This window comes from Myodes glareolus, chromosome 23, assembly GCF_982192425.1.
Source record: "Myodes glareolus chromosome 23, mMyoGla1.1, whole genome shotgun sequence".
Lineage (NCBI taxonomy): Eukaryota > Metazoa > Chordata > Mammalia > Rodentia > Cricetidae > Myodes > Myodes glareolus.
The window spans coordinates 32,636,276-32,660,276 of NC_142048.1; the positions used below are offsets into that span (position 1 = coordinate 32,636,276).

The 24,001-nt window shown below is 45.8% G+C and overlaps 2 protein-coding genes across 7 annotated transcripts in view; one reads left to right on the forward strand and one right to left on the reverse strand.

The window, feature by feature from the left end:
- The window catches only part of Mtus1 (microtubule associated scaffold protein 1), a 140,115-nt gene extending 119,475 nt beyond the window's left edge, over positions 1-20,640 (forward strand). For all 6 annotated transcript variants that reach the window (XM_087901032.1, XM_087901031.1, XM_087901030.1 and 3 more), the window contains 7 exons: positions 9,109-9,323; positions 10,364-10,469; positions 11,317-11,390; positions 11,482-11,577; positions 13,503-13,619; positions 17,264-17,361; positions 18,005-20,640. In XM_087901032.1, coding sequence (XP_087757158.1) covers positions 9,109-9,323; positions 10,364-10,469; positions 11,317-11,390; positions 11,482-11,577; positions 13,503-13,619; positions 17,264-17,361; positions 18,005-18,218 — 920 coding nt within the window. In that variant the 3' untranslated portion in view covers positions 18,219-20,640. The remainder of the gene's footprint in view (positions 1-9,108; positions 9,324-10,363; positions 10,470-11,316; positions 11,391-11,481; positions 11,578-13,502; positions 13,620-17,263; positions 17,362-18,004) is intronic.
- Positions 20,641-20,743: 103 nt separating this feature from the next.
- Pdgfrl (platelet derived growth factor receptor like) overlaps positions 20,744-24,001 on the reverse strand; it is a 53,247-nt gene continuing 49,989 nt past the window's right edge. Inside the window, exons 5-6 of the mRNA XM_048441725.3 lie at positions 22,413-22,552; positions 20,744-21,235 (exon numbers count right to left, since the gene is read on the reverse strand). Coding sequence (XP_048297682.3) covers positions 21,047-21,235; positions 22,413-22,552 — 329 coding nt within the window. The 3' untranslated portion in view covers positions 20,744-21,046. The remainder of the gene's footprint in view (positions 21,236-22,412; positions 22,553-24,001) is intronic.

The window sequence follows — 24,001 nt, forward strand, 5'->3', positions numbered from 1 at the left end:
ACAGAAAGTGTTTCATGTGACCAAAACACTGGAAAGTCATTGGAAAGCAATAGTAGCAGGCATTGACAACTCCTGACTTTTGGGATCTTTCTCCAATCAAAGGCGTAAGAAGAAGTAACTATTGCTAAATCGGAATATCTTCTTACCTTCTTTTAAAAAAGTAAGTTGTCAAAAACCAGAATACAAACCATCCGATGAACACTCACCCAGTGAGCCGCAGACTACTTCACACCTTGTGGAATGTTCCCAGTTCTTCATTTGATTCTGGTGTAACAAGACTGGGTGTCTGTGGTGATGTAGACACTCTATAGCTGATTACAAGAGGCATTGTTTTAAAAGTAGAATGTGATGAAACAGCGGCATGAGAAGACTTTTTTTAATCTTGATGAGGTGTTTGAAGGAGGAGTTGATAGCTACCTCAGAGTCGGGCCATTCTCTTGTTATCTCCGTCTGTCCTAAATTTGGACATGACTGTCTCTATTGGTGTGTAAAAGTTCTTTTACCTACAGACATGCATACTGCTGCCAACAGTATTTTGGCATGAAACTTCTTGTCCTGTTTTTTTTTTCCCCCCAACACTACAATCTCAGATTTTCCTAACTCCAGGACACTTGTCTAGAGCCATGTTTCACAAACATCACCGTGAGATGAAACACATTTTCCCGTTCCCACACCCACCAATTCTAACTCGTTTAGTTTGGGATGGAGTCCAGGAATCTGCACTTTTCGTATCATCCAGGTGATTCTGACATCAGAGGCGCTGGGTTTGCACCCCAACACCTCACCATCTAGAATGTTGCTTTTATTTAAAAGGGGGTATATGAACACAAATAGCTCCAGGGGACTTTAGTCCATTCCTATATGCTGAAAGTTTATGCATGCCTGAGGACTTGCCTCTGAGCTTTTTGATCTCTCTGCCGTAAAAATGAAAGATCTGGAAGGAGGCAAGACGAACTAGTTAGTGACTGGTTAGTTAGGGAGTTGTTGCATCGTTTGGTGGAAACCTGGTACTTTACACTGGGATTCCTATTCTCAGACCTGCGTCTTAGGACTCATTGTCACCAAAGCATGAGCTTTTGTCTCTGATTTCACTTTTAGTCCTTGATAGTTTTTTTTTTCACCTATGTGTGGAGTGTGCACTGCTCTGACAAGGAGAACGGGGGTTCTGCAGCCTGTTGTTGGCTAGGGCACGAGATGAAAACAGCCGAAAAATCCTTCAGATCTGTACTCGAGCGGGAAGAAGGACACTGGCAAGGAGAACCCGTCAGTGGAAGCTCAGCTGGGCACCTTTGGCAGCAGGCGGCAGATAGGCTGACAGGACCAGATTACAAACTGCCTTCCAGTAGGACTTGGTCATAACTATCAGTGTAGGAAAAGAAGGCCAGGGAGAGCATTGATTTTTTCCCACCGTTCAGTCTGTTGTGGCTCTGGAGGAGAACTGAGCTATAGCAATCCTTGGTGTCTGTGCTAACTTCTCCCTTTGAAGTCCTAGCTGGGGAAAATTGTCATTTTGATCCAGTTTAGAGTTCTGTGTTTGGGACACAGGAGGTTAGGGGATCTCAATTCTGCTCTGCGCTCCCAGTTCCCTTTGGTAAAATGGGACTTAAGGTGGGTGGTACCGCTTAGCAGCTCGGAGCCCTGCATGAAAATATAAGCTGGATTCACTCAGGAGATCTTGTCTTTTTCTACTTCCCATGTAGATTAGATCTATGTATGTGTCTCTTAAGGTCCTCATTGTTGTCTAAGTTCTCTGGAATTGTGATTTGTGGGCTGGTTTTCTTTGCTTTATGTTTAAAAACCACTTATGAGTGAGTACCTGTGATAATTGTCTTCCTGAGTCTGGGTTACCTCACTCAAAATGATATTTTCTAGCCCCATCCACTTGCCTGCAAAAATTCAAGATGTCATTATTTTTTTCTGCTGTGTAGTACTCCAATGGGAGAGGGTTGAAGGGGAGGGGAGAGATAGGGAGGGGAGCAGAGAAAAATGTAGAGCTCAATAAAAATCAATAAAATAAAGAACAAATAACCCAATAAAAAAGAAAATATGAGCTTGAGAGCCTTTTGCAAGGTGTGAAGTTAGTTTTAATGGTAGTGTAGTATTATTGATGGGGAGGTCGATTTCATGGTGCAGACAAGTCTTTTGTTTTAGTTGACCCTTTGTGGACATCACATCATGTACCCCAGTCCCACTCATCTTCCTGTCCCCTCGCATCCACCCTCCGCCCTTGCAACCTCCCTCCCCAAAACAAAATTTAAAGGAAAAACTGAAAACCAAACAAAGCAAACGAGAAAGGAGAATCACCACCTTGACAAGGAAGCTGTAGCGTGGCCCAGTGAGTCACGCCGTTTACCCTTTAGTCCACGTATCTTTACTTGGAAGTGTTTGTTGCCATGAGTCATTGGTCTGGCTCGAGGCCTCTGGTTTCTGCTGTACGATCAATAATGAACTTTCACTGGAACTCCTTGCATATTCTGCCGTTGCCCTGTGTTGTGGAGACCCTGCAGCTTTGGATCTGTAGGTTTGCCTCCTTCACGAGCTGCAGCAGTTAATAGATGAGGTGGATGCTGGGGTGGGCCAACTCAGAGCCCAGGTTCTGGGCCTGGTAGCTGGGTTGGTCAGCCCACCATGTTTCCGTCACCGTCACTACTGGGGTTGGCTCTCCAGCACTGCCTCAGCGAGCTCACCCAATGCGGCCTACCATGAGGAGCTGGGTCAGTTCTGCTCTTAGGCCCTTGGGTCTGGCTCACTGGCACTCACCCCATCAGGGGCAGCTCTGTTTTCCTAGGGAAGATGTGGGGCCTGCTCTCATGATTGCTGTAGGGAACATGGGGAGGCAGAGCCAACTCTCCTGCTCTGACGCCTTCAGGGTTAGTCCCCCCCATGACTCCACCAACGGGCTCGGCTCTAGTGTGCTGCCCAGGCAGGGTGCAGGGCCTGCTCTCCTGTGTACTGCAGCCTGTGAAGAACAAGGCTAGTTCTCTACTCTGGTGACCCCAGAACCAGCTCTCTCACCAGCTGCAGGGGTCAAGGGATGAGGGCTAAGGGTGTCTTTCCCTCACCCATGCCACTATAGGGCAGATGGGGCAGGAGTAGGGTTGGGACTCTCTGGCTCTCATACTCTCAGGGCTGTCTCACCTGCAACCTCTGCCAACAGGGTTAGCTCTACCATGCTGCCCAGGTGAGGAGCAGGGCCAGCTCTCCCACCACCACAGGGGATGGGGAGGCAGAGCCAACGCTCCTGCTCACACCTTCAGGGCTAGCTCACCTGTGACCCCCACCAACAGGCTCAGTTCTAGTATGCTGCCCAGGCAGGTACAGGGCCAGCTCTCACACACAAGGCCTCAGAGCCAGCTCTTTCTCCACCATAGGGGATGCAAGGGGGGGTCTTCTCTCCCTTGTGCAAACAGTTTTATAAGAAGTCAATGACCCAAAAGTTATGATTGTGGGAGACTTTGAAACTGTTCGCATAGATTTGCAGGCATCAAGCACAAGAGCAACCAGAATGCCATTTGCAGCTAGTTTTGAAATTTAGAGGAGACCCTGTCTACCATGGGTCTCCCAGGTTACTTGGCTCTGTGGAAGCTGCCTTGGGAGAAACAAAATGTGAAGGTCTTGGCGTTGGGTGGCCACCCCATGCAATCCGCCACCACTCTTGCGCTCACGCCCCACTGTCCTGTCCTTAGACACGCTGTGCAGCACACAATGACTCCACATCTGCTTTTAGCATCTTTAAACTTTGAGGCCAGCAGAACGAAGGTCTGGAAAGTCTGAAATGCCCATGATCACACAATCTGAGCCCCCCCTTCTCTTGGTTAGTTTTTTCAGGGACACCTTTGTTTTTAAAACACATTTGGCCCACACTTTCTCTGGAAGTGTATCAAGAGAGGACTTCATAGGGTAATATTATGCAATAATCATGGGGGAAGATCCCATCTGTGGTTCTGGATGAGGTACAGAAAGTTAACAGTTGTGTGCTGAAGACAGGCATTTAAAAGAGCCAAAACTAGGAGCAGGTGGCTGATTTCCCGGTGGCCAGAGAGAGAGAGACTGAGAAGAGGACCCAAGGCAGGCAAGGCAAGTTGGACACAAGCACCCCCATTTCCCTCATAAGTAATGCAGAAGAGGGGAACCCCAAAGGGGTTCTACACACAACTGGCTCCCCAGAAGCATCTTAGGAAAGTGAGTACACAGTTGGAGAAAGGAGCCCTCCGTTTTCCTGTTTGGCTCTTTCTGTCACTATCTCTTACATGGTACAAAATCTGCCTTGCTTTCCATGTGAACCGCACCTCCCACATGTTCCCTTGTCCTCCTTTATTATGTTTTAGGTCTGTTTATAGAAGAAACACAAATATCCTGAAGGCCAGGGAAGCTTGTTGTACAGAATATAAAGAACAATAATAGTAGGCCAGTTTCAGGAGGAGACTCCAGGAGCATGCTTCTCTCTCTCTCTCTCTCTCTCTCTCTCTCTCTCTCTCTCTCTCTCTCTCTCTCTCATACACACACACACACACACACACACACACACACATACATTTTTGATTTTTTGTTTTTTGTTTTGAGAAAGGATCTCCGTGTAACAACCCTGACTGTCCTGGAACTCTGTAGACCAGGCTGGCTTCAATTCACAGAGGTCCTCCTGCTTCTGCTTCCTGAGTGTTGGGATTAAAAGCATGCATCACCACCACCCAGTTTCATATTTATCATTTTTAATCCTAGATAAATCATGTTTTTTAAATGTATGTGCGTGTGTGTGTGTGTGTGTAGTGTGTGGGAGGTGTGGGTGCTGACGATCAAACTCAATAACCATTATATTCTGTTCTGAACTTCAAGCATGTCTCTAAAGAATCTATACTTAGGTCTGAGCCCTCTGCTAATAGCAACAATAACATAACACACATTTAAATGGTTGAGCACCATTGGATTGGGCCAGGCACTTACATTCGATTCCATAGGGAAAGTACCAGTGTTGTCTTGAACAGAGGTGAAGAAATGAGAGCCACCTTTGCCAATCCCACGCTAGGCAACCGGAATGCCGAGACTGGAACCACTACTCCGGCTTTCTTCTATGGAGGTGCTTGTGTTCTCAAGCGTTGAAAACACTGCTAGCTGACCCCTGTGACGCATGCTACTGATATAGCAACAAGAAGGCAGCGCTGTGTCATTTCCAAGAACACTGACATTTTTCAGACCCTGGCTGTGTAATGTTTTCTTCCATAACAACATTCATCAGTCAGCGAAGGGAAATCTGTCTCTGAGATGGAAATAATCAGCTCACCTCCCCCTCCCTTTATAAAAATCCCTGGGAACTAATTACACAGGGCTTCACTTCCTCTCTGCTTGGGGTAACTGACGAAGGTCCTCAGATAAGTATGATTCTGTTTTCCCAAGTCAGACTTTTTCTAGTGGGGCCTTTTTCTAGATGGTATCCAAGTAATGGTTTCTTCTTGTGCAGCAACTTTTCCTTGCTCAAATAACTGTGATTTAGGAGGCTATGGCATGGTGGGGTGGGGCTCCCTGGTTTTCCTGCTTTGGCCTTGACCTTGTCTTGGGGCTCATGCATCTCTGAGTAAAAGTGCCAACTTCTATCTTTAACACGGCTTTAGACTTTAGAGATAATTTTGGAAATGAGTCTATGCCTTTCTGTTTTGAGTCTAAATGCTTTTTTTTCTTTTCTCTTTATGATGCTAAGGATTGAATCCAGGCAATTTTGCATGCTACAAACATACTTTACACTGAACTACATCTGTAGCCCATGGTTTTGCAGGGAGAGACTCTTGTTGTATAGCCCAGGTGGGCTTTGAACTCCTCATTTATCCCAGGCTGGTCTTGAACTCCCTTTTCTCCTACCATAGCTTTCTAAATGACAGGATATCATGTGTCCACCATACATATATGAATGACAGGGTCTCACTCTGTAGTTCTGGTTGTCCTGAAACTTACTATATAGCCCATGCTGTGGTTTAGCTCATGTAGACTCACGTGCCTCTGACTTCAAAGTGCTGGAGATTAAAGGAATGCACCAATATGCCCTGATCTGGCTAAATTTCTTAAGTCAGATTGCTGGGGCTAGCTTTTCAAGCTCGCAAGCATGTGTCCTTACAAGAGTACATCAAGTTATCTCTTCTGTGTATGCTTAATCATGCACAAGCTTTTAAAACTCAGCCAATGGGAGGTTTGCAAACAAGCACCTGTGCGGTAGATTTTCTAAGCCAAGGGTGGTGGCGCCCGCCTTTAATCCCAGCACTTCAGAGGCAGGGGCAGGAGGATCTCTGAGTTCGAGGACAGCCAGAGCTCCTGTGAGACCCTGTCTGGGAGGAACTGGGTGGGGGGTGGAGGGGAGGGCTGGGTTTTCTATTCATGTAGTAACTTCTTTAAAAACAGTTATTCCTGGCAGCATGGGGAAACTCCACGGTTACTTATTCTTAATCCAGGACGGCCTTCTCTGCTTGTTTTGGCCTTATGAGTTGTCAGATGAACTGAAAGCAGTGGACTTCTGGCAAAGGAGCAAGAAGAAGGCAGACTGAGGATGGGCAGGAGCCAGCCTGGGTGGTCCTGTAACCTCTCCACGCTGTGAGAAACCAGGGAAAGTCCATAGCCTAAAATATATGGGGCTGAGTCCTTATTCCCCCACCACACACATGTAGTATGTCCCAGCAGGCAACAGCGAGTACCTGGAGAGCCCTTAACACAATGTTTACACGTGCATCCTTCTAAAAAAAACAATTCAGGAGTCTCTCGGCCAAATACCGCTTCCTTCAGAGCCCGGGCCGTCGGTCCGAACTAAAGCCGTTAGAGTGTGAAGAGTAGCCCAGCTGTTGCACACAGCACTGTAAACAGCAGAAGGTCCCTGCACAGCTGCAGGCTGATGTCACCTTCTGGGGCCTGTCCTGCCCTTTGCCCTTTGCTTGTTGGAAGTAACAGTAGTAAGCCACCCACTCCCTCATCTGTCCCATCTCTCTCTCTCTCTCTCTCTTTCCGGTCCCCCCCCCCACCGCCCCACCACCTCCCCAATCTGTTCCCTCCTCATGGAGCTCACTCGAGCCAGCAAAGCTGCGCACTGTTTGGGCTACTGGTTTCCGTGTGTTTAAACAAAGCAAACAGCCTTAGCCAGTGGTTAATGGGAGAGGATTTCTGCATATCCTATTTGATGTTAAACACTGACATACGGCAATTATGTCTTCAAGCTGACAGTAGCCTGAGTATAAGCAGATGCAGAACACTGGCGGGGTAGCGTTTAAAAGCCCTGTGCACCCACAGTAGACGCAGGCTGCTTGGGAGGGATGGAGTCCACGGAGATGCTGTGAACTGCATGTGCCGGGATGCCCCTGGGCAAAACGTTTGTGTCCAAGACGCTTGTGTCTGGTGTGAGTTTTTGGACGAGCTTGGCCATCTTGGCTTGTTACTTGCTGATGTATGAAATTGTAAAAATGGGATTTCCCTCACTAGAAATTGATCTCCTCATCGATTGGCTATAAAGCAATTTTTATAGATTTTTTTCCATATAAATATAGGGCTAATTTGAGACACACAAGGGAACTCATGGGAAGGCATCCATCCTTCTTGTTTCTACATGTTGGAAGGTCAATTGGCAGAAGTTAGTATTAGGTGTGTTAGTTAGAGTAACATTGGACATCTCGAATCTCTTTTTCTTCCTTGGTAAACACTTCAATAAAAAAAGATGTGTGAAGAGGGTGTTTGTTAGCAATTAAGAAACCCATTCATTATCTTTTATTAAATCCCTTTAGAGAAAAAGCCTTACAGTATTTATCCCAAATGTTTTCTGGGATGCCCCTGCCATCTGGTTTTCATCCCCCATTTTGGCACGTCCCTCCGACATTTCTGCTTTGTGCATTGGTTTTATTGTGATTTTTGTCTGTCTGCTCGTTGTTTTGAGATAGCCTTGCTATGTAGCCCAGGCTGGTGTCCAACTCAAAGATCTGGAAGCTGGGACTTGCGGGCATGCTGCACACGCTACCACACTTGGCTCTTCTTTGTGGACCTTTTAGTACCCAAGGCACAGTCTGTACCGCTTAGATATAGATCGTGTGGGAGTGAAGTTTTCAGTCTTTATAGTAGAGGTTTATTAATGTATTTGTAAGGTGACTCTACTTAAAGCCCCACTGTATGAATTAAAATCATAATGTCTCACCTCACACGCTCAGATGTGTTAAGATGGATATTCTATATATTTTTCTTTAAAATTAAAAAAAAATGAGATTCCTATAACTGTATCATTTCCCCCTTCCCTTCCTCCAAACCTTCCTACATACCCACTCCTTGTAGTATGTTTTTTTTTAAAAATGTTTTGGTGAGGATGTGGAGAAAGGAAATCTTGCTCATTACATTGTAAAGTCACTTAGTAACTGAGAGTGGAATTAGCCCTATGAAATAGTAATTCCTCTTCCAAGGATAGGCACAAGAAAATTCAAGCAGGAATCATACAAATGCTGGTGTACTTATGTTCGTGTAGGACCTATGTTCAGTGTAGTCAGGTGGAGGAAGCAGCTTACATGCCATCAGGGGGTCAGTACGTAGTGTGGACACACAGTAGAGTCTTAGCCTTAAAGAAAAGGTAGCTCTGGCATAAGCCACAGTGTGGATGAACCCCGAGGACAGCATGCTAAGTGAAATAAACCCAGTAAAAAGGCAGGCACTGTGCGGAAGAAGGGGGCTCTCTGAGGTGGGGGAGAATGGCAGCAATAATCAAAACGCATTGCCCATGTGTGAAGTTACAGAGAGAAAAGATTTATCTTGGTTCACAGTTTTGGAGGTATTTTGACGCCATTTCTTTCTGCCATCATGGCAGGGAGAGCATACTGTGGAGGAAGCCATTTGCCTCAGGCCTGGGAAATGAAAGGGAGGAAAAGACAGCATCCTGATGTTCCATGCAGAGGTGTGCCCCGGCGACCTAATGCCCACCACCCTCCAGTGGCTCTGCAGGCCTTTCACACATGGGCCTTTGATGGTCATTTCTTATTTGAACTGCAGCGCTGGTCACAGGATAAGTGAAGTGGTAGCGTGTTTGTGTAATGGTGTGTAAGTATTGTGCGTTTCAGACACTGAGCAAATTAAAAGGCTCTCTCTCCCTTTTTACGCCTTCTTTAGTCGCGGCTTCAAGCACCTGTGAGAAGCTAGAAAAGGCCAGGAATGACTTACAAACAGCATATGAAGGATTTGTCCAGAAACTAAACCAGCAACACCAGACGGACCGGACAGAACTGGAGAACCGGCTGAAGGAGTTCTACACGGCAGAGTGTGAGAAGCTCCAGAGCATCTACATCGAGGAGGCAGAAAAGTATAAAACCCAACTGCAGGAGCAGGTCCGTGCCCCACTGGGCTGCTCTGGGCGAGGCTGTCTGCTGGAATTTCGGATGCTGTCAACATTCTTAATGAGTTATCCCTTGCATTTTTGTGTAACTGGGGGAAAGCTTCTGGGATTTTTATGATGAAACAAGGTTGAGTTAAAGAAGTAGCCAGGCACAGCAGTGCGTACCCATAATCCCAACACTTGGGAAGCTGAGGCAGAATGATCAGGGCCTGCTTCGGCTGCAGAGAAAATTCAAAGTTCAACATGGGTAACTTAGTGAGTCCCTGGCTCGAAGGGAAAACTGAAAAGAGCCAAATACGATCTCGGTGATACAGAAGCAATGAATTCCTGGCTTTAGTGCACAGTATGGAAAAAAAAAAGTCTGTAATCCCACCAGCCAGCCACCTGGAAAGGTTGGAGAAATTTAGTAAGACTGTCTCAAAATAAAACATAAGTGGAGGTCAGAGCTCAGACGCAGCAACAGCTTGAAAGCATTTCCAAGGCTCTGGTTAATCCCTAGCAGTGCCAAAAGAAAAAAAATCTTTTTAAAGAAGATATAGAAATATCCCCCAAACAATGCCCTTGGGAGCATCGTGGTATTTGGCTACGAAGCCACTTGTTTGTACATTTTTAAAAAATGCATTTTTAATAACCCATTTAATAACCCACTTCCTCATTACTACCATGAACTGAATTTTCTGTTCCCTATTTAACTTTTTACTTAGTTATAAGTAAGCACAGTTCCCACTGTTTGCCAGGCAGAGCGGCTGATGTGACGGGCGTGGGGCTGAGGCCGACTTGGGAAGTACAGCTTCATTGCTTCTGTGGGACTCAGCTTTTACCGTCAGTGAGCCCTGCAGAGCTTGGACCATCTTCCTTCCTGGCAAAGATGCAGTGGAGCTGCGGGAAGGGCCAAGCCCAGAGTGGGCTGCTCCACACGGGTGCTAGATACCCATGAGATGGGTGTGAGCACGTGAATGAAATCCCTAGCGTGTGCTCGGCTTGGCACTTCTGTTCCCGCTGGTAAATTACCATTCTGTTTGTTCCTTGCAGTTTGACAACTTAAACGCTGCCCATGAAACCACGAAGCTGGAAATCGAGGCTAGCCACTCAGAGAAAGTAGAGTTGCTGAAGAAAACCTACGAGACCTCCCTTTCAGGCAAGGGTGCTTTTGGCCGCTTCAGTGGAGATGTAATGGAAATGCATCATAGGCACGGAAACGGAAATGATCCCTAGCTGTCGCATGCTCAGAATACCCTGCGGCATCCGCCTGGCAGGCCTCCTGGCTTCTTTATGCACTGTTAGTTGTTAGTGAAGGGTTAGTTTATCGATGCCAGGCCTTCAGTAAGCAGGATGAACTTGCAAAGACTCTAAAGGCCGTGTTGTGCTGGTGGTCAGTGGCACTTGCTACTTTAGGTCCTAGGAAGGTTAAGGTGTCGGTCGCTAGCATGATGCTGACAAGAAGCCAGGCCTGAGCCCTCTTGCACACCAAGGAATTTCTTCCTAAGAAATTTCAAGGAATTTCTCCTAAGAAATTCCTTAGCTGTGTGGAATCAGACCGTGGAAGGCAAACGTGACTGGCACAGGCACATTTAGTAAACATTGTCTTTTCCCTGCTAGGAATGGGCTTAGTTTTAGATTTCTGTTGTTGTTTTTTTTTTTTTCTGTAAGAACAAACTATAAAGAAGGCAGCCCCCCCCCCGACCAGAAATCAAAAACCTGTCTTTTGAGACCCAAACCCTTCATTCTGAGATTTTGAAGGTTTCCTTAGCCTCTGGTAAGCATCAGTTTCTGGCCATTGAACCCAAAATCTCTGCCCTATCTAGTAAAGTTATTCTAAGAAGACGTGGCTTAATTTATAGAATGACATCTTAATGAATGGAAAGGAATGTAGTTTGTACTTCATCAGCTTTCACGTCTGTTTGCATCAGGCTGTGGAGGCATGATCTCACGGGGGGTTATTTATCTTTAAAATAAAAATAAAAACAAAGCCCCCTTCTTTCCAGAAATCAAGAAAAGCCATGAAATGGAAAAGAAGTCGCTCGAGAATCTACTTAACGAGAAGCAGGAATCTCTAGAGGTGAGTGCTCCCTCCCGGTGCTGTCAGATGGTGTGGACCTGCGATCCTTTTCTGGTGTCTGATGCTCCACGTGTTACTGTTTGTGTCTTAGAAACAAATCAATGATCTGAAGAGTGAAAACGATGCATTGAATGAAAAGCTGAAATCCGAGGAACAGAAGCGAATATCCAGAGAGAAGGCGAGCTCCGTACGTTGTGTATTCCCCTGTTGCTACTGGATTTTATTCTGCTCAGCTGCCAATTCGAGTCAGTTTATTCTTTAGCGGATAGAGATGTCATTGTGGCTTAGAGTCTTCGTGCTGGCTGTGTGCTTTATTCTAATTGTACAAAAGAATTTTGCTCACTGATTTTTTTTTTTTACAACCTGCAAATGATACGCAGATTCAAATCCAGAGGTCTGATCAACTACCTATGGGAAACTGAGAGAAATCCAAAACTAGAAATTTTGGGGGTATATAAAAAAGAGCCTACCTTATGATGATTATGCAATCATAAGCTTCAGTATTATAGCATACTGATGACATGGTGTGGTATTGATGGCTAGGACCTAATTCCAGAATGTTTTTTATCTCCCCGAGAGAGACCTGAACTCATCAACTGTAACTCTCCCTTCCCCAGAGGACTCCTTCCCTGAGTAAACCACGGTTCTGCTCCCTGTTTCCATGGATTTGCTTGCATCCCAGAGAACCATATGATACATAGTCTTTCACGATTATCTCCTCTTAGCCTGATGTTGTCAGCTCATACATGTATACATGTAGGCAAGCACTCATATGCATAAAATAAAGTAATTTTTAGAAGTTGACAGAAAATCACTTTTCTCAAATGAATGAGGAGATTTATCTGGGTGTCTCCCAAAGTCCTATTTAAAAGGACCCCCATGGGATTTTGTTTTTGAAGAACTTGGAATTGAAGATACTTGTGTGGTCTCTGTTTTGACCCTTCTGGGTCTGGGGCCTCTCCCAGCCTTTACAACACAGGTTAGTTGACCCACAGAACACATTTTCCCCTTTTGTGAAGTGAAGAATGGGATAAAGTCCATATAGGTCTCTGATTCTCCACCAGGATTCCTCTGGAAGGGAGCTGCTGCACCAGGAGGTTGTTTGGATCATCTAAATCCCTGAGTCCTGTCTGAGAAACTTTGATTTAACATCTGGCCAATAGTCAGATATAGATAATTTGTATCGAATTGTCAGATGTTCAGTTGAACTTCAATCAGTAGGGTGGGGGGGGGGTACCCCGTACTGGTGGTACCACGAGTATCCCTTTGGGAGACTGTGCATGTTCTGTAGTAGGTTATGACTGCCGTAGAGACATGGTCAAGCCAACATAACTACGAGGAAAGCCCAAGGGCTTTCACTGTATGTTATTTCCCAGAGTCTTGCATATTTTCCAGAGTCGTCTTCTGTGTTTCTCCTCAGAGATTTACTTTGCTTAGAGAAAATTGTTGCCTTTTTTTCCTCCAGACTCCAGTTTAGGACTAGAGAGGGCCCCATCTCTATCCAGAGTTCTGTTTTTATGTTGTAAGCAATGGTTTTCTTGTTTCTAATAAGAGATTTGATGAAAGCAGTATCTATATCTCTATTAAGCAACTAAGAAAAATAAAATGTTCGTTGTCAATATTATGACCAAAATCTTTGAGGTCAAAGTGATTTGAACTCTTTTTTTATTTCTCTGAAACTGCTAGAAGTTAAGCCGGGCATCGTGACTCATCCCTTTAATTCTGCCACTGCAGAAGTTGAGACAAGAGAATGGCCACAAGTTAAAGACCAGACTAGGCTGTGTGAATCCTAGTCCAGCCTGGGCTCTAGACTGAGACCTTGTCTCAGAAAAGACAAAAATGCAAAGAAACATACATTTAGCTGGCTATGGCAGTGTATGCTTGTAAAACCAGCAATGGGAAACCGAGGCAGGAGGATTGCTGTAAATACCAAGTCAGTCTAGGTTTCCTAGCATGACCCTGCCTGTGTTAGAAAAAAAAGAAAGAAAGTGGCAAAAGGAAGTCAGCACTTACTTCTGCACGCTTAAGCCTGATCAGAGTTCTGCCTATTAGGAAGTTGAACTGTGTAACATGGGCCCAAGTGAGAGCATTATCTTGGTGTGTTTTCTCCAGAAAAACCCACAGGTCATGTATCTGGAGCAAGAACTCGAAAGCCTGAAAGCTGTGTTAGAGATCAAGAATGAGAAGCTCCATCAGCAGGACATGAAGCTGATGAAGATGGAAAAGCTGGTATGTCTCCCCCAGGATGGAGGACTGAGCGCCTCCCAAGTGGGGGGCAAGGTGTGACCTAGGAACTAGGAACTCGGAGCCCATGGCGCTAGAGCTATGGATCTGGGATAACACGCAAAGGGTCAGAGAGGCTATTTTCTTGTCCAGATCTATTAGAGGCTGATTCAGTGCAGCTTTCTAGAACACTGATTTTTGATGGAATACATATAAAGCCACATTTACTTTGGGAAAAAAAAAACGTAGCAAACAACTTAGGCTCACATTTCAAGAGCCCCAAATCTTAACTTGGCCTAATGAAAACTTTGAATTACTCTAAAACCAATATTTTCATGCACCACCCACTCTGGATAGGAGGGACAGGCGGACATATCAAATAATCTCATTAGCACAATAATATAAAATAGTAGAATTCCTTATCTTTAAAAGAATTAGAATACATTTTTTTTTTTAAAAAAAATGTGTTGGAAAGATTAGCCCAATTGGAAAACAGCAAGCATTGTTGAAAACCATGATCAGAATTTGAGCCTTCGCAACTGTGTTTGAGGAGCATGTCCTATGTGTACTGTCAGCCTGGGTGTGCTAGCCAGGATGTGAACCAAACTGGCAGGGTTTGTCAGAACAGCTGAAGTGACCCTGACTCTTGCTGTCCTTTGTTCCCAGCTGCCAGCCACCCACCCACCCAATTCTTCCTCTCTTGCCTCCTCCTAGTTGTGGGTGACTCATTTAAACCTAGACCAGTCTGGACAATAGCGAGCCTGGTGCTCACTCTTAGCTGTTTGGGGGTTTGGCTTAGTTTGGTGTTCTATTTCCTAGAGATAATTCACTGCTTTTTTGAGGAAGGTAAGGCTTAAGTTAACTTACAGGCACCTCCTTCACCTTGTCAGGAAATGTGGTCATAGTGGGGGGAAGGCTTTTTTTTTTTTAATCCACAATAACATTGTGTTTGGCCATGATGAAGAATGAAATTATGTCATTTGCAGTCATAATTGATGGAATTGGAGATGATTGAGTTAAGTGAAATAAGCCAGACCCAGAAAAACAAACCCTGTTTTCTCTCATCTCTGGAGTCTTGATGATGTGTGACTCGGGGGACCAAACTGGAAGAGAATGAGGACTAGCAAGGGGAGAAAGGGACGCGTAATGGAGACTAAATATGGTCAAAGTACACGAGTCACTTGAACAAAAATGCCAATATGAAGCCTGGTTACCATGTACAGTGAATATGTGCTAATAATTTTTATAGGAAACATATGTAGTAGCCAAAGGGCGAGGGGTTGGAACTCTCCATGTTTATCAGTCAGACACGAGTGTTTCTTCGATGCCCAGCGTTCACTGTGCAGCCGACTTCCTAAAACCTAGTGTCCTGATCAGGTTGGTCAGTCGTTGCTGTTTGGGGCTGCTTGGCCCATTACTGTGGTCAACTTGTGGCTCATCTAGGACTGAATGCTTGGCAGGTCAGTGGGTTCCAGGGCCCTTGGAATAGGTGGCTTCACAGAGATGATTGGGGGTATTTCTCTTTGTGGGCAGTCACCCCCATGGAAGCAAGCATGGCAGCACAGGTAGTGACCACCTTCCCATAGGGAATGTTCTGTCAACCCCACAGTCCCAGGACGGAGGTGCGCGGGTGAGGAGCTCACTGTAGTTGATTTGAGTGCAGGCACAGGATAGCCCCATGATTCAGCTGCTTCGGGGAATGACACCAGCATGGGCTGTAGACCAGGCCTTTAACAACTCAGCCGCTGTTCCATATGAACGGTTGCTCTGCTTCAGTTCTGAGCATCACGATTCGGCAGGGCTCACGGTTGCCCTCCACCCACTGTGAAGCGTAACATCTCCCAAGCCTCTGAGGCGGTCTCCAGACTGAAATTTGAAGTCCAGCCCAGTTCTAGCTTGCGAGCACACAGCCCATCTATCATGTAGGGGTCAGAACGATAGCAGACGTGTACAGCTGGGGCTCTTCACCCTCTGCCCATCTCGGAGGCACCAGAAGTACAGGAAGTGGCTTTTTTTTTCTTTTGGTAAGGAATGCAAGAAACTCCTGGTTGTTAATAAGCCCCACCCAGTACACGTAGCCGCCTTGGCAAAGGTCATCCTGCAACACCTGCTCAGCAGGCAGGCAGTGATGACTCACGAGACCCTGTTAATAAGTTATTGCCCCATCTTCCGTTCACGCTTCTGAACTTATCAGATCTCTGGTGATAAAAAAAACTGTTTTAAAAGTATAAACATGTTTTAATTTCTAGTGAGCCATGATATTTCTGTTTTATGCCCCGACTAAGAGTCATCGTAACAGCATCAGTCAACCGTACACTGCTGTTTACACATACAGGAGGACAGGTTGCTATGACAATGGGCACACCCAGGGCCACTGCCACATGGTGCACTTAGGAGTTCCGGACCTTTAACGAAGTTAGAACACTTAGTCTCTTAGGCTCCTCTAAAGAAACAGAGCTGACTGGATATACGTTAAAGGAGTATCTGTTAGATTGGCTTATATAATAAGCTCAGAGTAGCTGCCCGAGAGCCCAAGAGTCTTGTTCAACCTACAAGTCTGGGTGCCGCTGCCATTCCACGCTGGTGTTAAAGGCCAAAAGGATTCCCGGAGAGCCCCTGATCATGAGTCCACGCTGGAAGCCTGAAGAAGCTGACTCTAATATCAGAGACAGAATCAGCAGCAGCAAGAGGGTAGATAAAAATCTCAGCGAGAATGAGGGCCAAGCAAGCAAGCACTTCCTTCCATGTCCTGGGGTCTCAGCCACTACCAAATTTAGGCAATCAAGCCGCTCCCCATGCCCACAGGCCAGCCTGACGGAGACTACCCTTCATCCAGTCTGTCTCCCCAGATATTTCTAGGTGGTGTCAGGTAGCAAGCTAACCATGACACTTAGCATGAGGACATTGCCTAAGAAAGCAAGCTTTGCCCTGAGAGCTAGCCCTGCCAGGAGTTAGCGTTGTGACATCAAAGGTCAAGCTTTTACCTCTACAAAACAATAGATTGGTAGAATAGTATTTTCAGGTCACCTGCCGCTGTTTGTAATTCCAAGTTACCTCGGTTTGTAGTTGTATCTGGAAGGCTTTATTCTAAGCATTTCAAGGTGTTTCTCCCCCAGCTCCTCCCTGTTTTTAATTCTGTAGATGTTTTTTTCTAGAAAGTTATTTCATCTGACTGGCTTGTCGTGAACATTTTCTGGACAGGAGCACGTCTTAAAAATAAGCGTCCCACCTAGACAGACACTGTAATCCACGCAGATGAGCCATAATAGGCCGCTGTAGCAGGGACCTGGGGGTAATTCTGGCCCCAAGTTAATTCTGAGCTGTGATGTCACCTCTCAAACAAGTCATGAACCACACGTTAGGACAGGAGTTGGGAGGGAATCAGCTCGCCGCCATGGTCAGTGATCCATGCCTCTGGGGGTCTTATGCTTTAATCTCTCACCCGATGGGTTTGTGGGTGCTGAGGCTGGGGAGACGAGCAGGACAGAGGTGTCCCTGACCCGCACGGCGAGGCTTTCTATCGTTACTCTCCCTGATGTGCTACAGAGCCTGGCTGCATTGCATGCGTGTGCCGCTACAGCTCCCCACACTCAATCTGCTGCAAGTTTTTATTCGCTTGTTTGTGACTATAACCACTTGTTTACCCCAAGGTGGACAACAACACGGCACTGGTTGACAAACTGAAGCGATTCCAGCAGGAAAACGAGGAACTGAAAGCCCGAATGGACAAACACATGGCCATTTCTAGGTAAAACTACAGGAGTCTATTTTTCCTTCTCTCATCCTTGAACATCTGCTGCTCCCTTCTGGACACGCTCCTCCCAGGCTACCTCCCAGACACTGAGCGAAGCAGAGAGAGAGAGAGAGACCAATTTCCCTCTGAAGGTAGCAGTTCATGCTTCTACCAAGGTGGTCTAGACCCTTTCTCCGACCTGGAGCTCACTCAACATAATGAGGCTTTCAGGGAAGGGGAGATCACAGATGTGAACAGAAAACAGCCCTTGAGCTAAGATAGACGTGCAAAGAGCCAAAGCCTTGTGCAAGCACCCCACTGCCTACTGGGAAGTTGCCCAAAAGCCAGAGCTGCCCATTATTACTAAGGGGGTTATTTGGGCCAGGCTTTACGCTTCTGGTATTTGGGTGTTTTATTTTCCTTTTTTTAGGGCACAGACCTGAGCCAGGGGCCTCACACATGATAGGGAGCCCCTCTACCACCAGCTGTTGGCCTTCCTATAGTATTTAGGTTTCTTGGCTTTAAAAAAAAAAAATCTACGACCCCGGCCTAGATCCTGTTTGTTCTCCCCAGGTCCGTTTCTTGCCCCTTCATATTTAAACAGGAAGAGCTACTATTTGACTTGGGTGCCACACAGTCTGCGTTTTTTTTTTCCAAGGCAACTTTCCACGGAGCAGGCAGCGCTGCAGGAGTCCCTGGAGAAGGAGTCAAAGGTCAACAAGAGACTCTCCATGGAGAACGAGGAGCTACTGTGGAAGCTGCACAACGGGGACCTGTGCAGCCCCAAGAGATCCCCCACATCCGCGGCCATCCCTTTCCAGTCCCCCAGGAATTCGGGTTCCTTCTCCAGCCCCAGCATCTCGCCCAGATGACGCTTCCGGAAGGCTCCGAGGTGCGCTTCTGCTGGACTGACCCTCTCGTGGGAACAAGAGCTGAACAAGCTTTCTGGAATTTCCACAGGATAACTGGAAAGCAGCCACCACTGTATCGGCTACTTACGAGTCGGGGGCTCTGGGGGAAGACTTTTAACTTGGTCCAAAAGCCTCCTCCGAAAATAGATTTTGGAATCAATGTGGACACGGTTGCACAAAGCACTTAAGGAACAAGGGAACCTTGTTCTTTTGCCTTCCTTCACCTAAGCATAAGGGGAAACTCAGGGGCCTATTAAGATAAAGATTTATAACCTTTATAATATTCTTCACCAGAGACACCTTCTTGTGATTTTTTTTTTATTTCATTCTGACTGTGGGGCAGGAGTGTGTGTGTGGATGAAAGGGGTGTAGTGGTGTGTCACGTGACTGTCACAGCCCTCTCTGCTGTGTATTAAAAGTCAACAGCTGAGTATAGCTGGCTCTGTATCACTCAAGTTATAATCAGTGTCCATGTTATCAACAGAAGCCATAGAAGAGACAGCAATAGTCCTTGCGTTACTACCCACTCTGCTCGGCACTGTGACATGGCAGGGCTAGGCTGTGACAGGAAGAGCCTTTTGATTTGTTGATATATGTACATTTCTGTTAGTGTTTTGGTGTTCAGTTTTGTCAGTTGATACCGGTTTTCCTTTTCCTGTAGATTTTTATGAGCCTAATTACTATCCTCTGATCCGTTTTCTCAGGCTTCGAGCTACTTTTTCTAAACACAAGTCTGTATAAAGAATAGGGGGCAGTACTAACGGTGGTTTCTGCCTTATTTTCACCTTGAATCTAAGCTGTCTGCGCTGAGGTCAATTTTCATCTGCTCTCCTCATTGTCCACATCTGCCTCTCCTCCCTTCATCTAGAGTCACAGAAGCAAACCTCCTACCTCTTCCCTTATTTACAGAGTACTTCTCCAGAGCCAGCTTATCTTTGAGGTGCTGAACCAATAAGCCAACATCTGTATCTGAGAGTACAAATTTTGGAAACCCGTAGAGAAGTCAGTAAAGGTGGCCTTCAGCGTGTACTAATGACCAGGAGCACCTTGTTAAGCCAGCGGTTTGTGTTTAAGAGTTTGAACAGTGATGCCATCCTTAGGGCCCCTTTGAGCGTGCCCCCTATCACTGAAGGGTGACAGAAGGGCCAGCCAAAGGTGAGAAAAGTGGCTTAGGCAACTCCTTCACACTGCATTTGATTTTCTTTTCAGAATTTCACTTACCGCCTCCCCAGACTCTAAGACACCGGGAAAGGTAGAGGGATAGCTGTGACTCGCCATCCCCGCTTGCCCATATTTGTCAGCGCCGTGATGTCAGTATTTACGAATCCATGTTCAATGGCTTCAAATAACCCCCGGAGTTAGGACAGATCCGGGATCCTCGAGGTGGATATCCGAGTCATCGCAGACCTGTTCACTGCGTAGTTAATTGATATTCACGACGCATGCTTTTATTAGTGGTTGTGTTGAAGCCTCTAATGGCCAATAGTTTCTGATGTATGTAACCTTCCATGTTTGCTTCTGATAAGTAGACTGTAGCATCAGTGCCACCTCCTGGATATCTCTGCTCCTGGTCCCGCGCTGTTCCCGATGACATTAGCCAAAGTAGGGTTTATCATTTATGCCCTAGTTATGGTAAAGACTCATGCGATTCCCGGCCATCCTTCAGACATTTCGGTGCCTGGGAAGTCAGTCTTACAGCAGTTAAAATGCCTTCAGAGGGGAGAAGACAAGAGAGAAGATAGGAAACAAAATAGAGAGAGCTTTCAAGTTGTTTTTTTTTAAACAAATGTTTCATGTAGGATGCAAAGCTGTTGACACATGGTAAACATGCGGCTGTGTGAACAACTGCAGTTTATCGCGATGGGAAGTGTACTTTACTTTGATCAAATAAACAGCACTGAAATAGTCACTGTAAGGATGGCAGCCTCTGACGTAGTACTTCACTCTTCAAAGCCTTGGGTTATGTTAGAAACACCCTTCCCAGCACCCATCAGCTCAGACAGGTCCCTACGCTGTTGTACAGAACTCCCAACCCAGTGCCAGTGTTTGTTGTGGGCTGAGATTGACTTGCGCAGAGCCTGAGTTTACGGTTAAGCTTTTCAAAACTCGAGTGCCGCATCTTGGCTAGTCGAAGCAAATTTCTTCTGCATGGTGTAAGAAAATTGGAACGGCTGCGGTCTTAAGTACTTTTTGAAGACAGATCTAGCCAAAGCTGAATCTTCCTTAACCTGTTCATCTATGTTATGTTAAAGGCTAAATTGTTTGCGGAATTTAAAATGAGTACTTTCGGTGTGGCAATTTAATGTAAAATTGTGTGATTTTTGATACCTTTATAAATGAACTCACATTAGCTTTGATAAAGTGGCATATCTAAGCACTTGAATCTCGAGTTGTTGCTTGCAAGCGGTTGAACACGAGGGGGTACCACAAAGACTGCTGTCAAGCCCTTCAGTATGCACAAGCCAAAGGAGACAACAAGCAGCTAATTTTTCGTTTTTATAAAATCTTGCTCATTTAATAGAAATGATTATACAAAGTTGTTGACATGTTTTCTTGGTATAAAAATTAGAAACATGGCTGAAAGTAATGAAAACACACTCTCTGCTAGGAAAGTGAGCACTTCTATTAATAGACGGATGACTTCCTTTTGTTTTGGATGTCTGTCTGGCCCACAGGCAATGTGGTTGGCTTTTGGTACTAGCCTCCCACAAAGCACTTTTTTAAAAAAGCACCTCAGTGTTGTATATACAGATGGCTTTCCATCGGTTGACCATACTTCACTTTCCAAGTCAGGAAAACTCAACCGTGGTAGCCACTGTGGTCTGTCCTCGGAGGTTCTGAGCCGTGCATATATAATATCCCGCGTCAATCGTCTCAAAGTCTTCAACGGTGATGACACTCTGGGAGATTCGCGTGGTGTGTCCCAGGCCCCTGTGGATCAGTCTCCAGGTGTCTTGAATGGTCACAGGCCTTTCGTCCTATTTAAAGATGGCACACAGACTGAAGCCAGAGGCACAAGCTGCTCTACTCAGCTCCCATCCACCCGACCCATTCTCGAATACAAAGCACATGCTCACTGAAGACTAGTTTGCATGCTGAGCTTGTAAGCTTTTTTTTTTTCTAACTGTATACTCATTCAAGTCAAGGCCGCATTTTTTCCAAGTGGGTCTTGAATTTCAGGATGCTGTTGGGTGATTTCTTTCTGCTCCATATAGATGTAAAATGGATCGATTGTCTTCGGCCTCTAAGGGGAATTTGGTCTTAAGCAAAATACATAGGCAGAATTTTTTCCCATTGTGCTATCCTTACATGGCCAACTTTCCCTGCCAAGTGATTCTTATTCATGGAATTTAAGGTCACAGGCCCAGAGTACTGGCTGTGTAAGGAGAGAAGCAGCTCCCTGTGGCTCTGATTTGGGAGAGGCAGGGAAGTAATTAGACTAATGTTCCTGGAGACTGCAGAGGAAGGCAGACTGTCCCAGGGAAGGGTAGGATGATGATGCCCTTGACAGGGTGAGCACCTATTCTAGAAGCGTGTCCCCTTTAAGATTTGTTTCAGGCAGTTCCAGTGTTAAGAACAGTGTTTTCTAAGTTCCCTCGATAAAGGTAATTATAATATTACAACATTACTAACTTAATACTCTTCCTCCCAATAACAGCAATGCAAAAGGTCATTCTATTGAAAAGCAAGAATGTCTAAGTGTGACAACGTATTTATAAAAAAAAACAATAACAAAAAACCCAAGCATTAGGATGTTGGAAAAGAATGCTCTCTGGGGACCATCCTTTTCTACCCATCCCTGGCTACCCAATATATCTTGGGAGATGGCCTCTCTGGTAACAAAGCTGGTAGCAGAACTGTTTATTTCAGTGAGCAGAAGATGCAGTGTGAATACGGAGGTTCAGGAGGAAGTAGTCTTTTGTGCCACTGTCTCTACGAGCAATGAGAAATTACACATAGGAAAGCATCTTGGCTAGATCACCTAATAGAGAGCCATCTGCTTTTTTTTTCTGGAAAACAGTATAAGTAGACTGAAGCATCTTAGACAAACATTCCCTGGCTCCCACCTAGTCATAAACCTTGCACTTCGAGTCTGATCTCTCCCACTAAGTGATGGAAACTCAGTGCCAACTGAGGCTGGGGTGTGGCACTCACCTTCTGTCCAGGAAAGATCCACCTGAATTCTACCTCGACATCCGGCTCCCCTAGGACAGTGCACAGCACGCTGATGTCATCCCCGCCGTTCACTTTGTTGGAGGAGGCCAAGATGGTTGTTGATGGAGGGCCACTGGGAACTGGGAGCAAGCAGGAAGAACTAATGGGATCCATAACTCTGAGGTTAAAGACAGACACGCATTCTCTTTGGAGAGAGGAAACTGCCTTTTCTATAGCTTCATGAAGCCAACACTAGCATATACCTCCTTTGATTGCTTTAGAAGCTGCCTCGGCCTCTCTATGTTGGTAGTCCAGAAGAGGGAGTCATCCAGAATTCCAGCTCCACTCTGACATGACTAGAGAAGGAGCTAGCGAGTTGACCAGGGTCATGTGAAAGATAAAAAAAAAAAAAAAGTGTGGTGATAGAGGTTGGTATGGGGAAGAGATGGCTCAGCGGTTAAGAGCACTGGCTACTCTTCCAGAGGTCCTGGGTTCAATTCCCAGCAACCACGTGGTAGCTTACAACCATCTGTAATGAGATCTGGTTTCCTCCTCTGGCATGCAGGAAGAACACTGTATACGTAATAAATTTTTAAAGATGTGGTGGAGGAATGATTTGGGGAAGGAATAAGTGAAGGAAGGCAGCCTGGTTGGGTGGGGGTGGCCAAGCAGATATGTGACATCCATCCTCAGAAGAGGTCCAGATATCCCAATGAGGAAAGGGTGTGCAGTCTAACACGAGTTGCTACCTATGTCTTCAGGATCCTGATGTCATATCTTAGAAGCCTTGCTAGTGGTCCAGTAATTCAATGAGTAATATTGATGGCAGCCTTGAGCAAAGAGATGTGCTAGGAACTGGGACTGCAGAAACAAGCCAGACAGATGGCGAACTGAGCTCCTAGAGCCAACATTCCAGCAGAGTGGGCAGCCGCCAAGTGAGCAACTGCAATGCTTCATTTCACAGAGAAGCCCCGAGTGAGCCACAAGCTGGTATAGTCTGAGAATCAGGCAAGCAGTTGAAGTCTCAGCACTGAGCTTAAAAGACACAGGGAGGTCTGTAAGGGAAGATGAATGGCCTGGAGTAGAGGACAGGGGATCCACAAGAGATCAAGGCATAAGAAAGAAGGGCACCTTAGATCCTCCCACACTTGGAGTCTAAAGAAAATGGAAGATTATTGTTGTCTTAGTTTTCATGAGGCTCCAGGTTCAACCCACAATTCTATCCCCAGAACAAAGTACAAAGGGACTGTAGGGATGGGTTAGTGGTTAAGAGCACTGACTGGTTTTCTGGAGGACCCAATTTTGATCCCCAACACAGACACGATCCCAAAGGATCCAGTGCCGCCTTCTGGCCTCTTTGGGAACTGCACACACTTGGTCTCCATAGATAATGTAGTCAAAACACCCATCCATGCATGTAAAATTGTACTTTTAATAAAATTTAACAAAATTTGAAAAGTGGGGACATGGTCAAAGGGATTTCAGGCAAGAGCCAAGTGGAGTCTAGTAGGATAACAGGCGTTATCTGTTTGATGTAATGGTAAGGGAGCCTGGCGAAGCTTGTTTTTATAATGTATAGAGAACAGCCA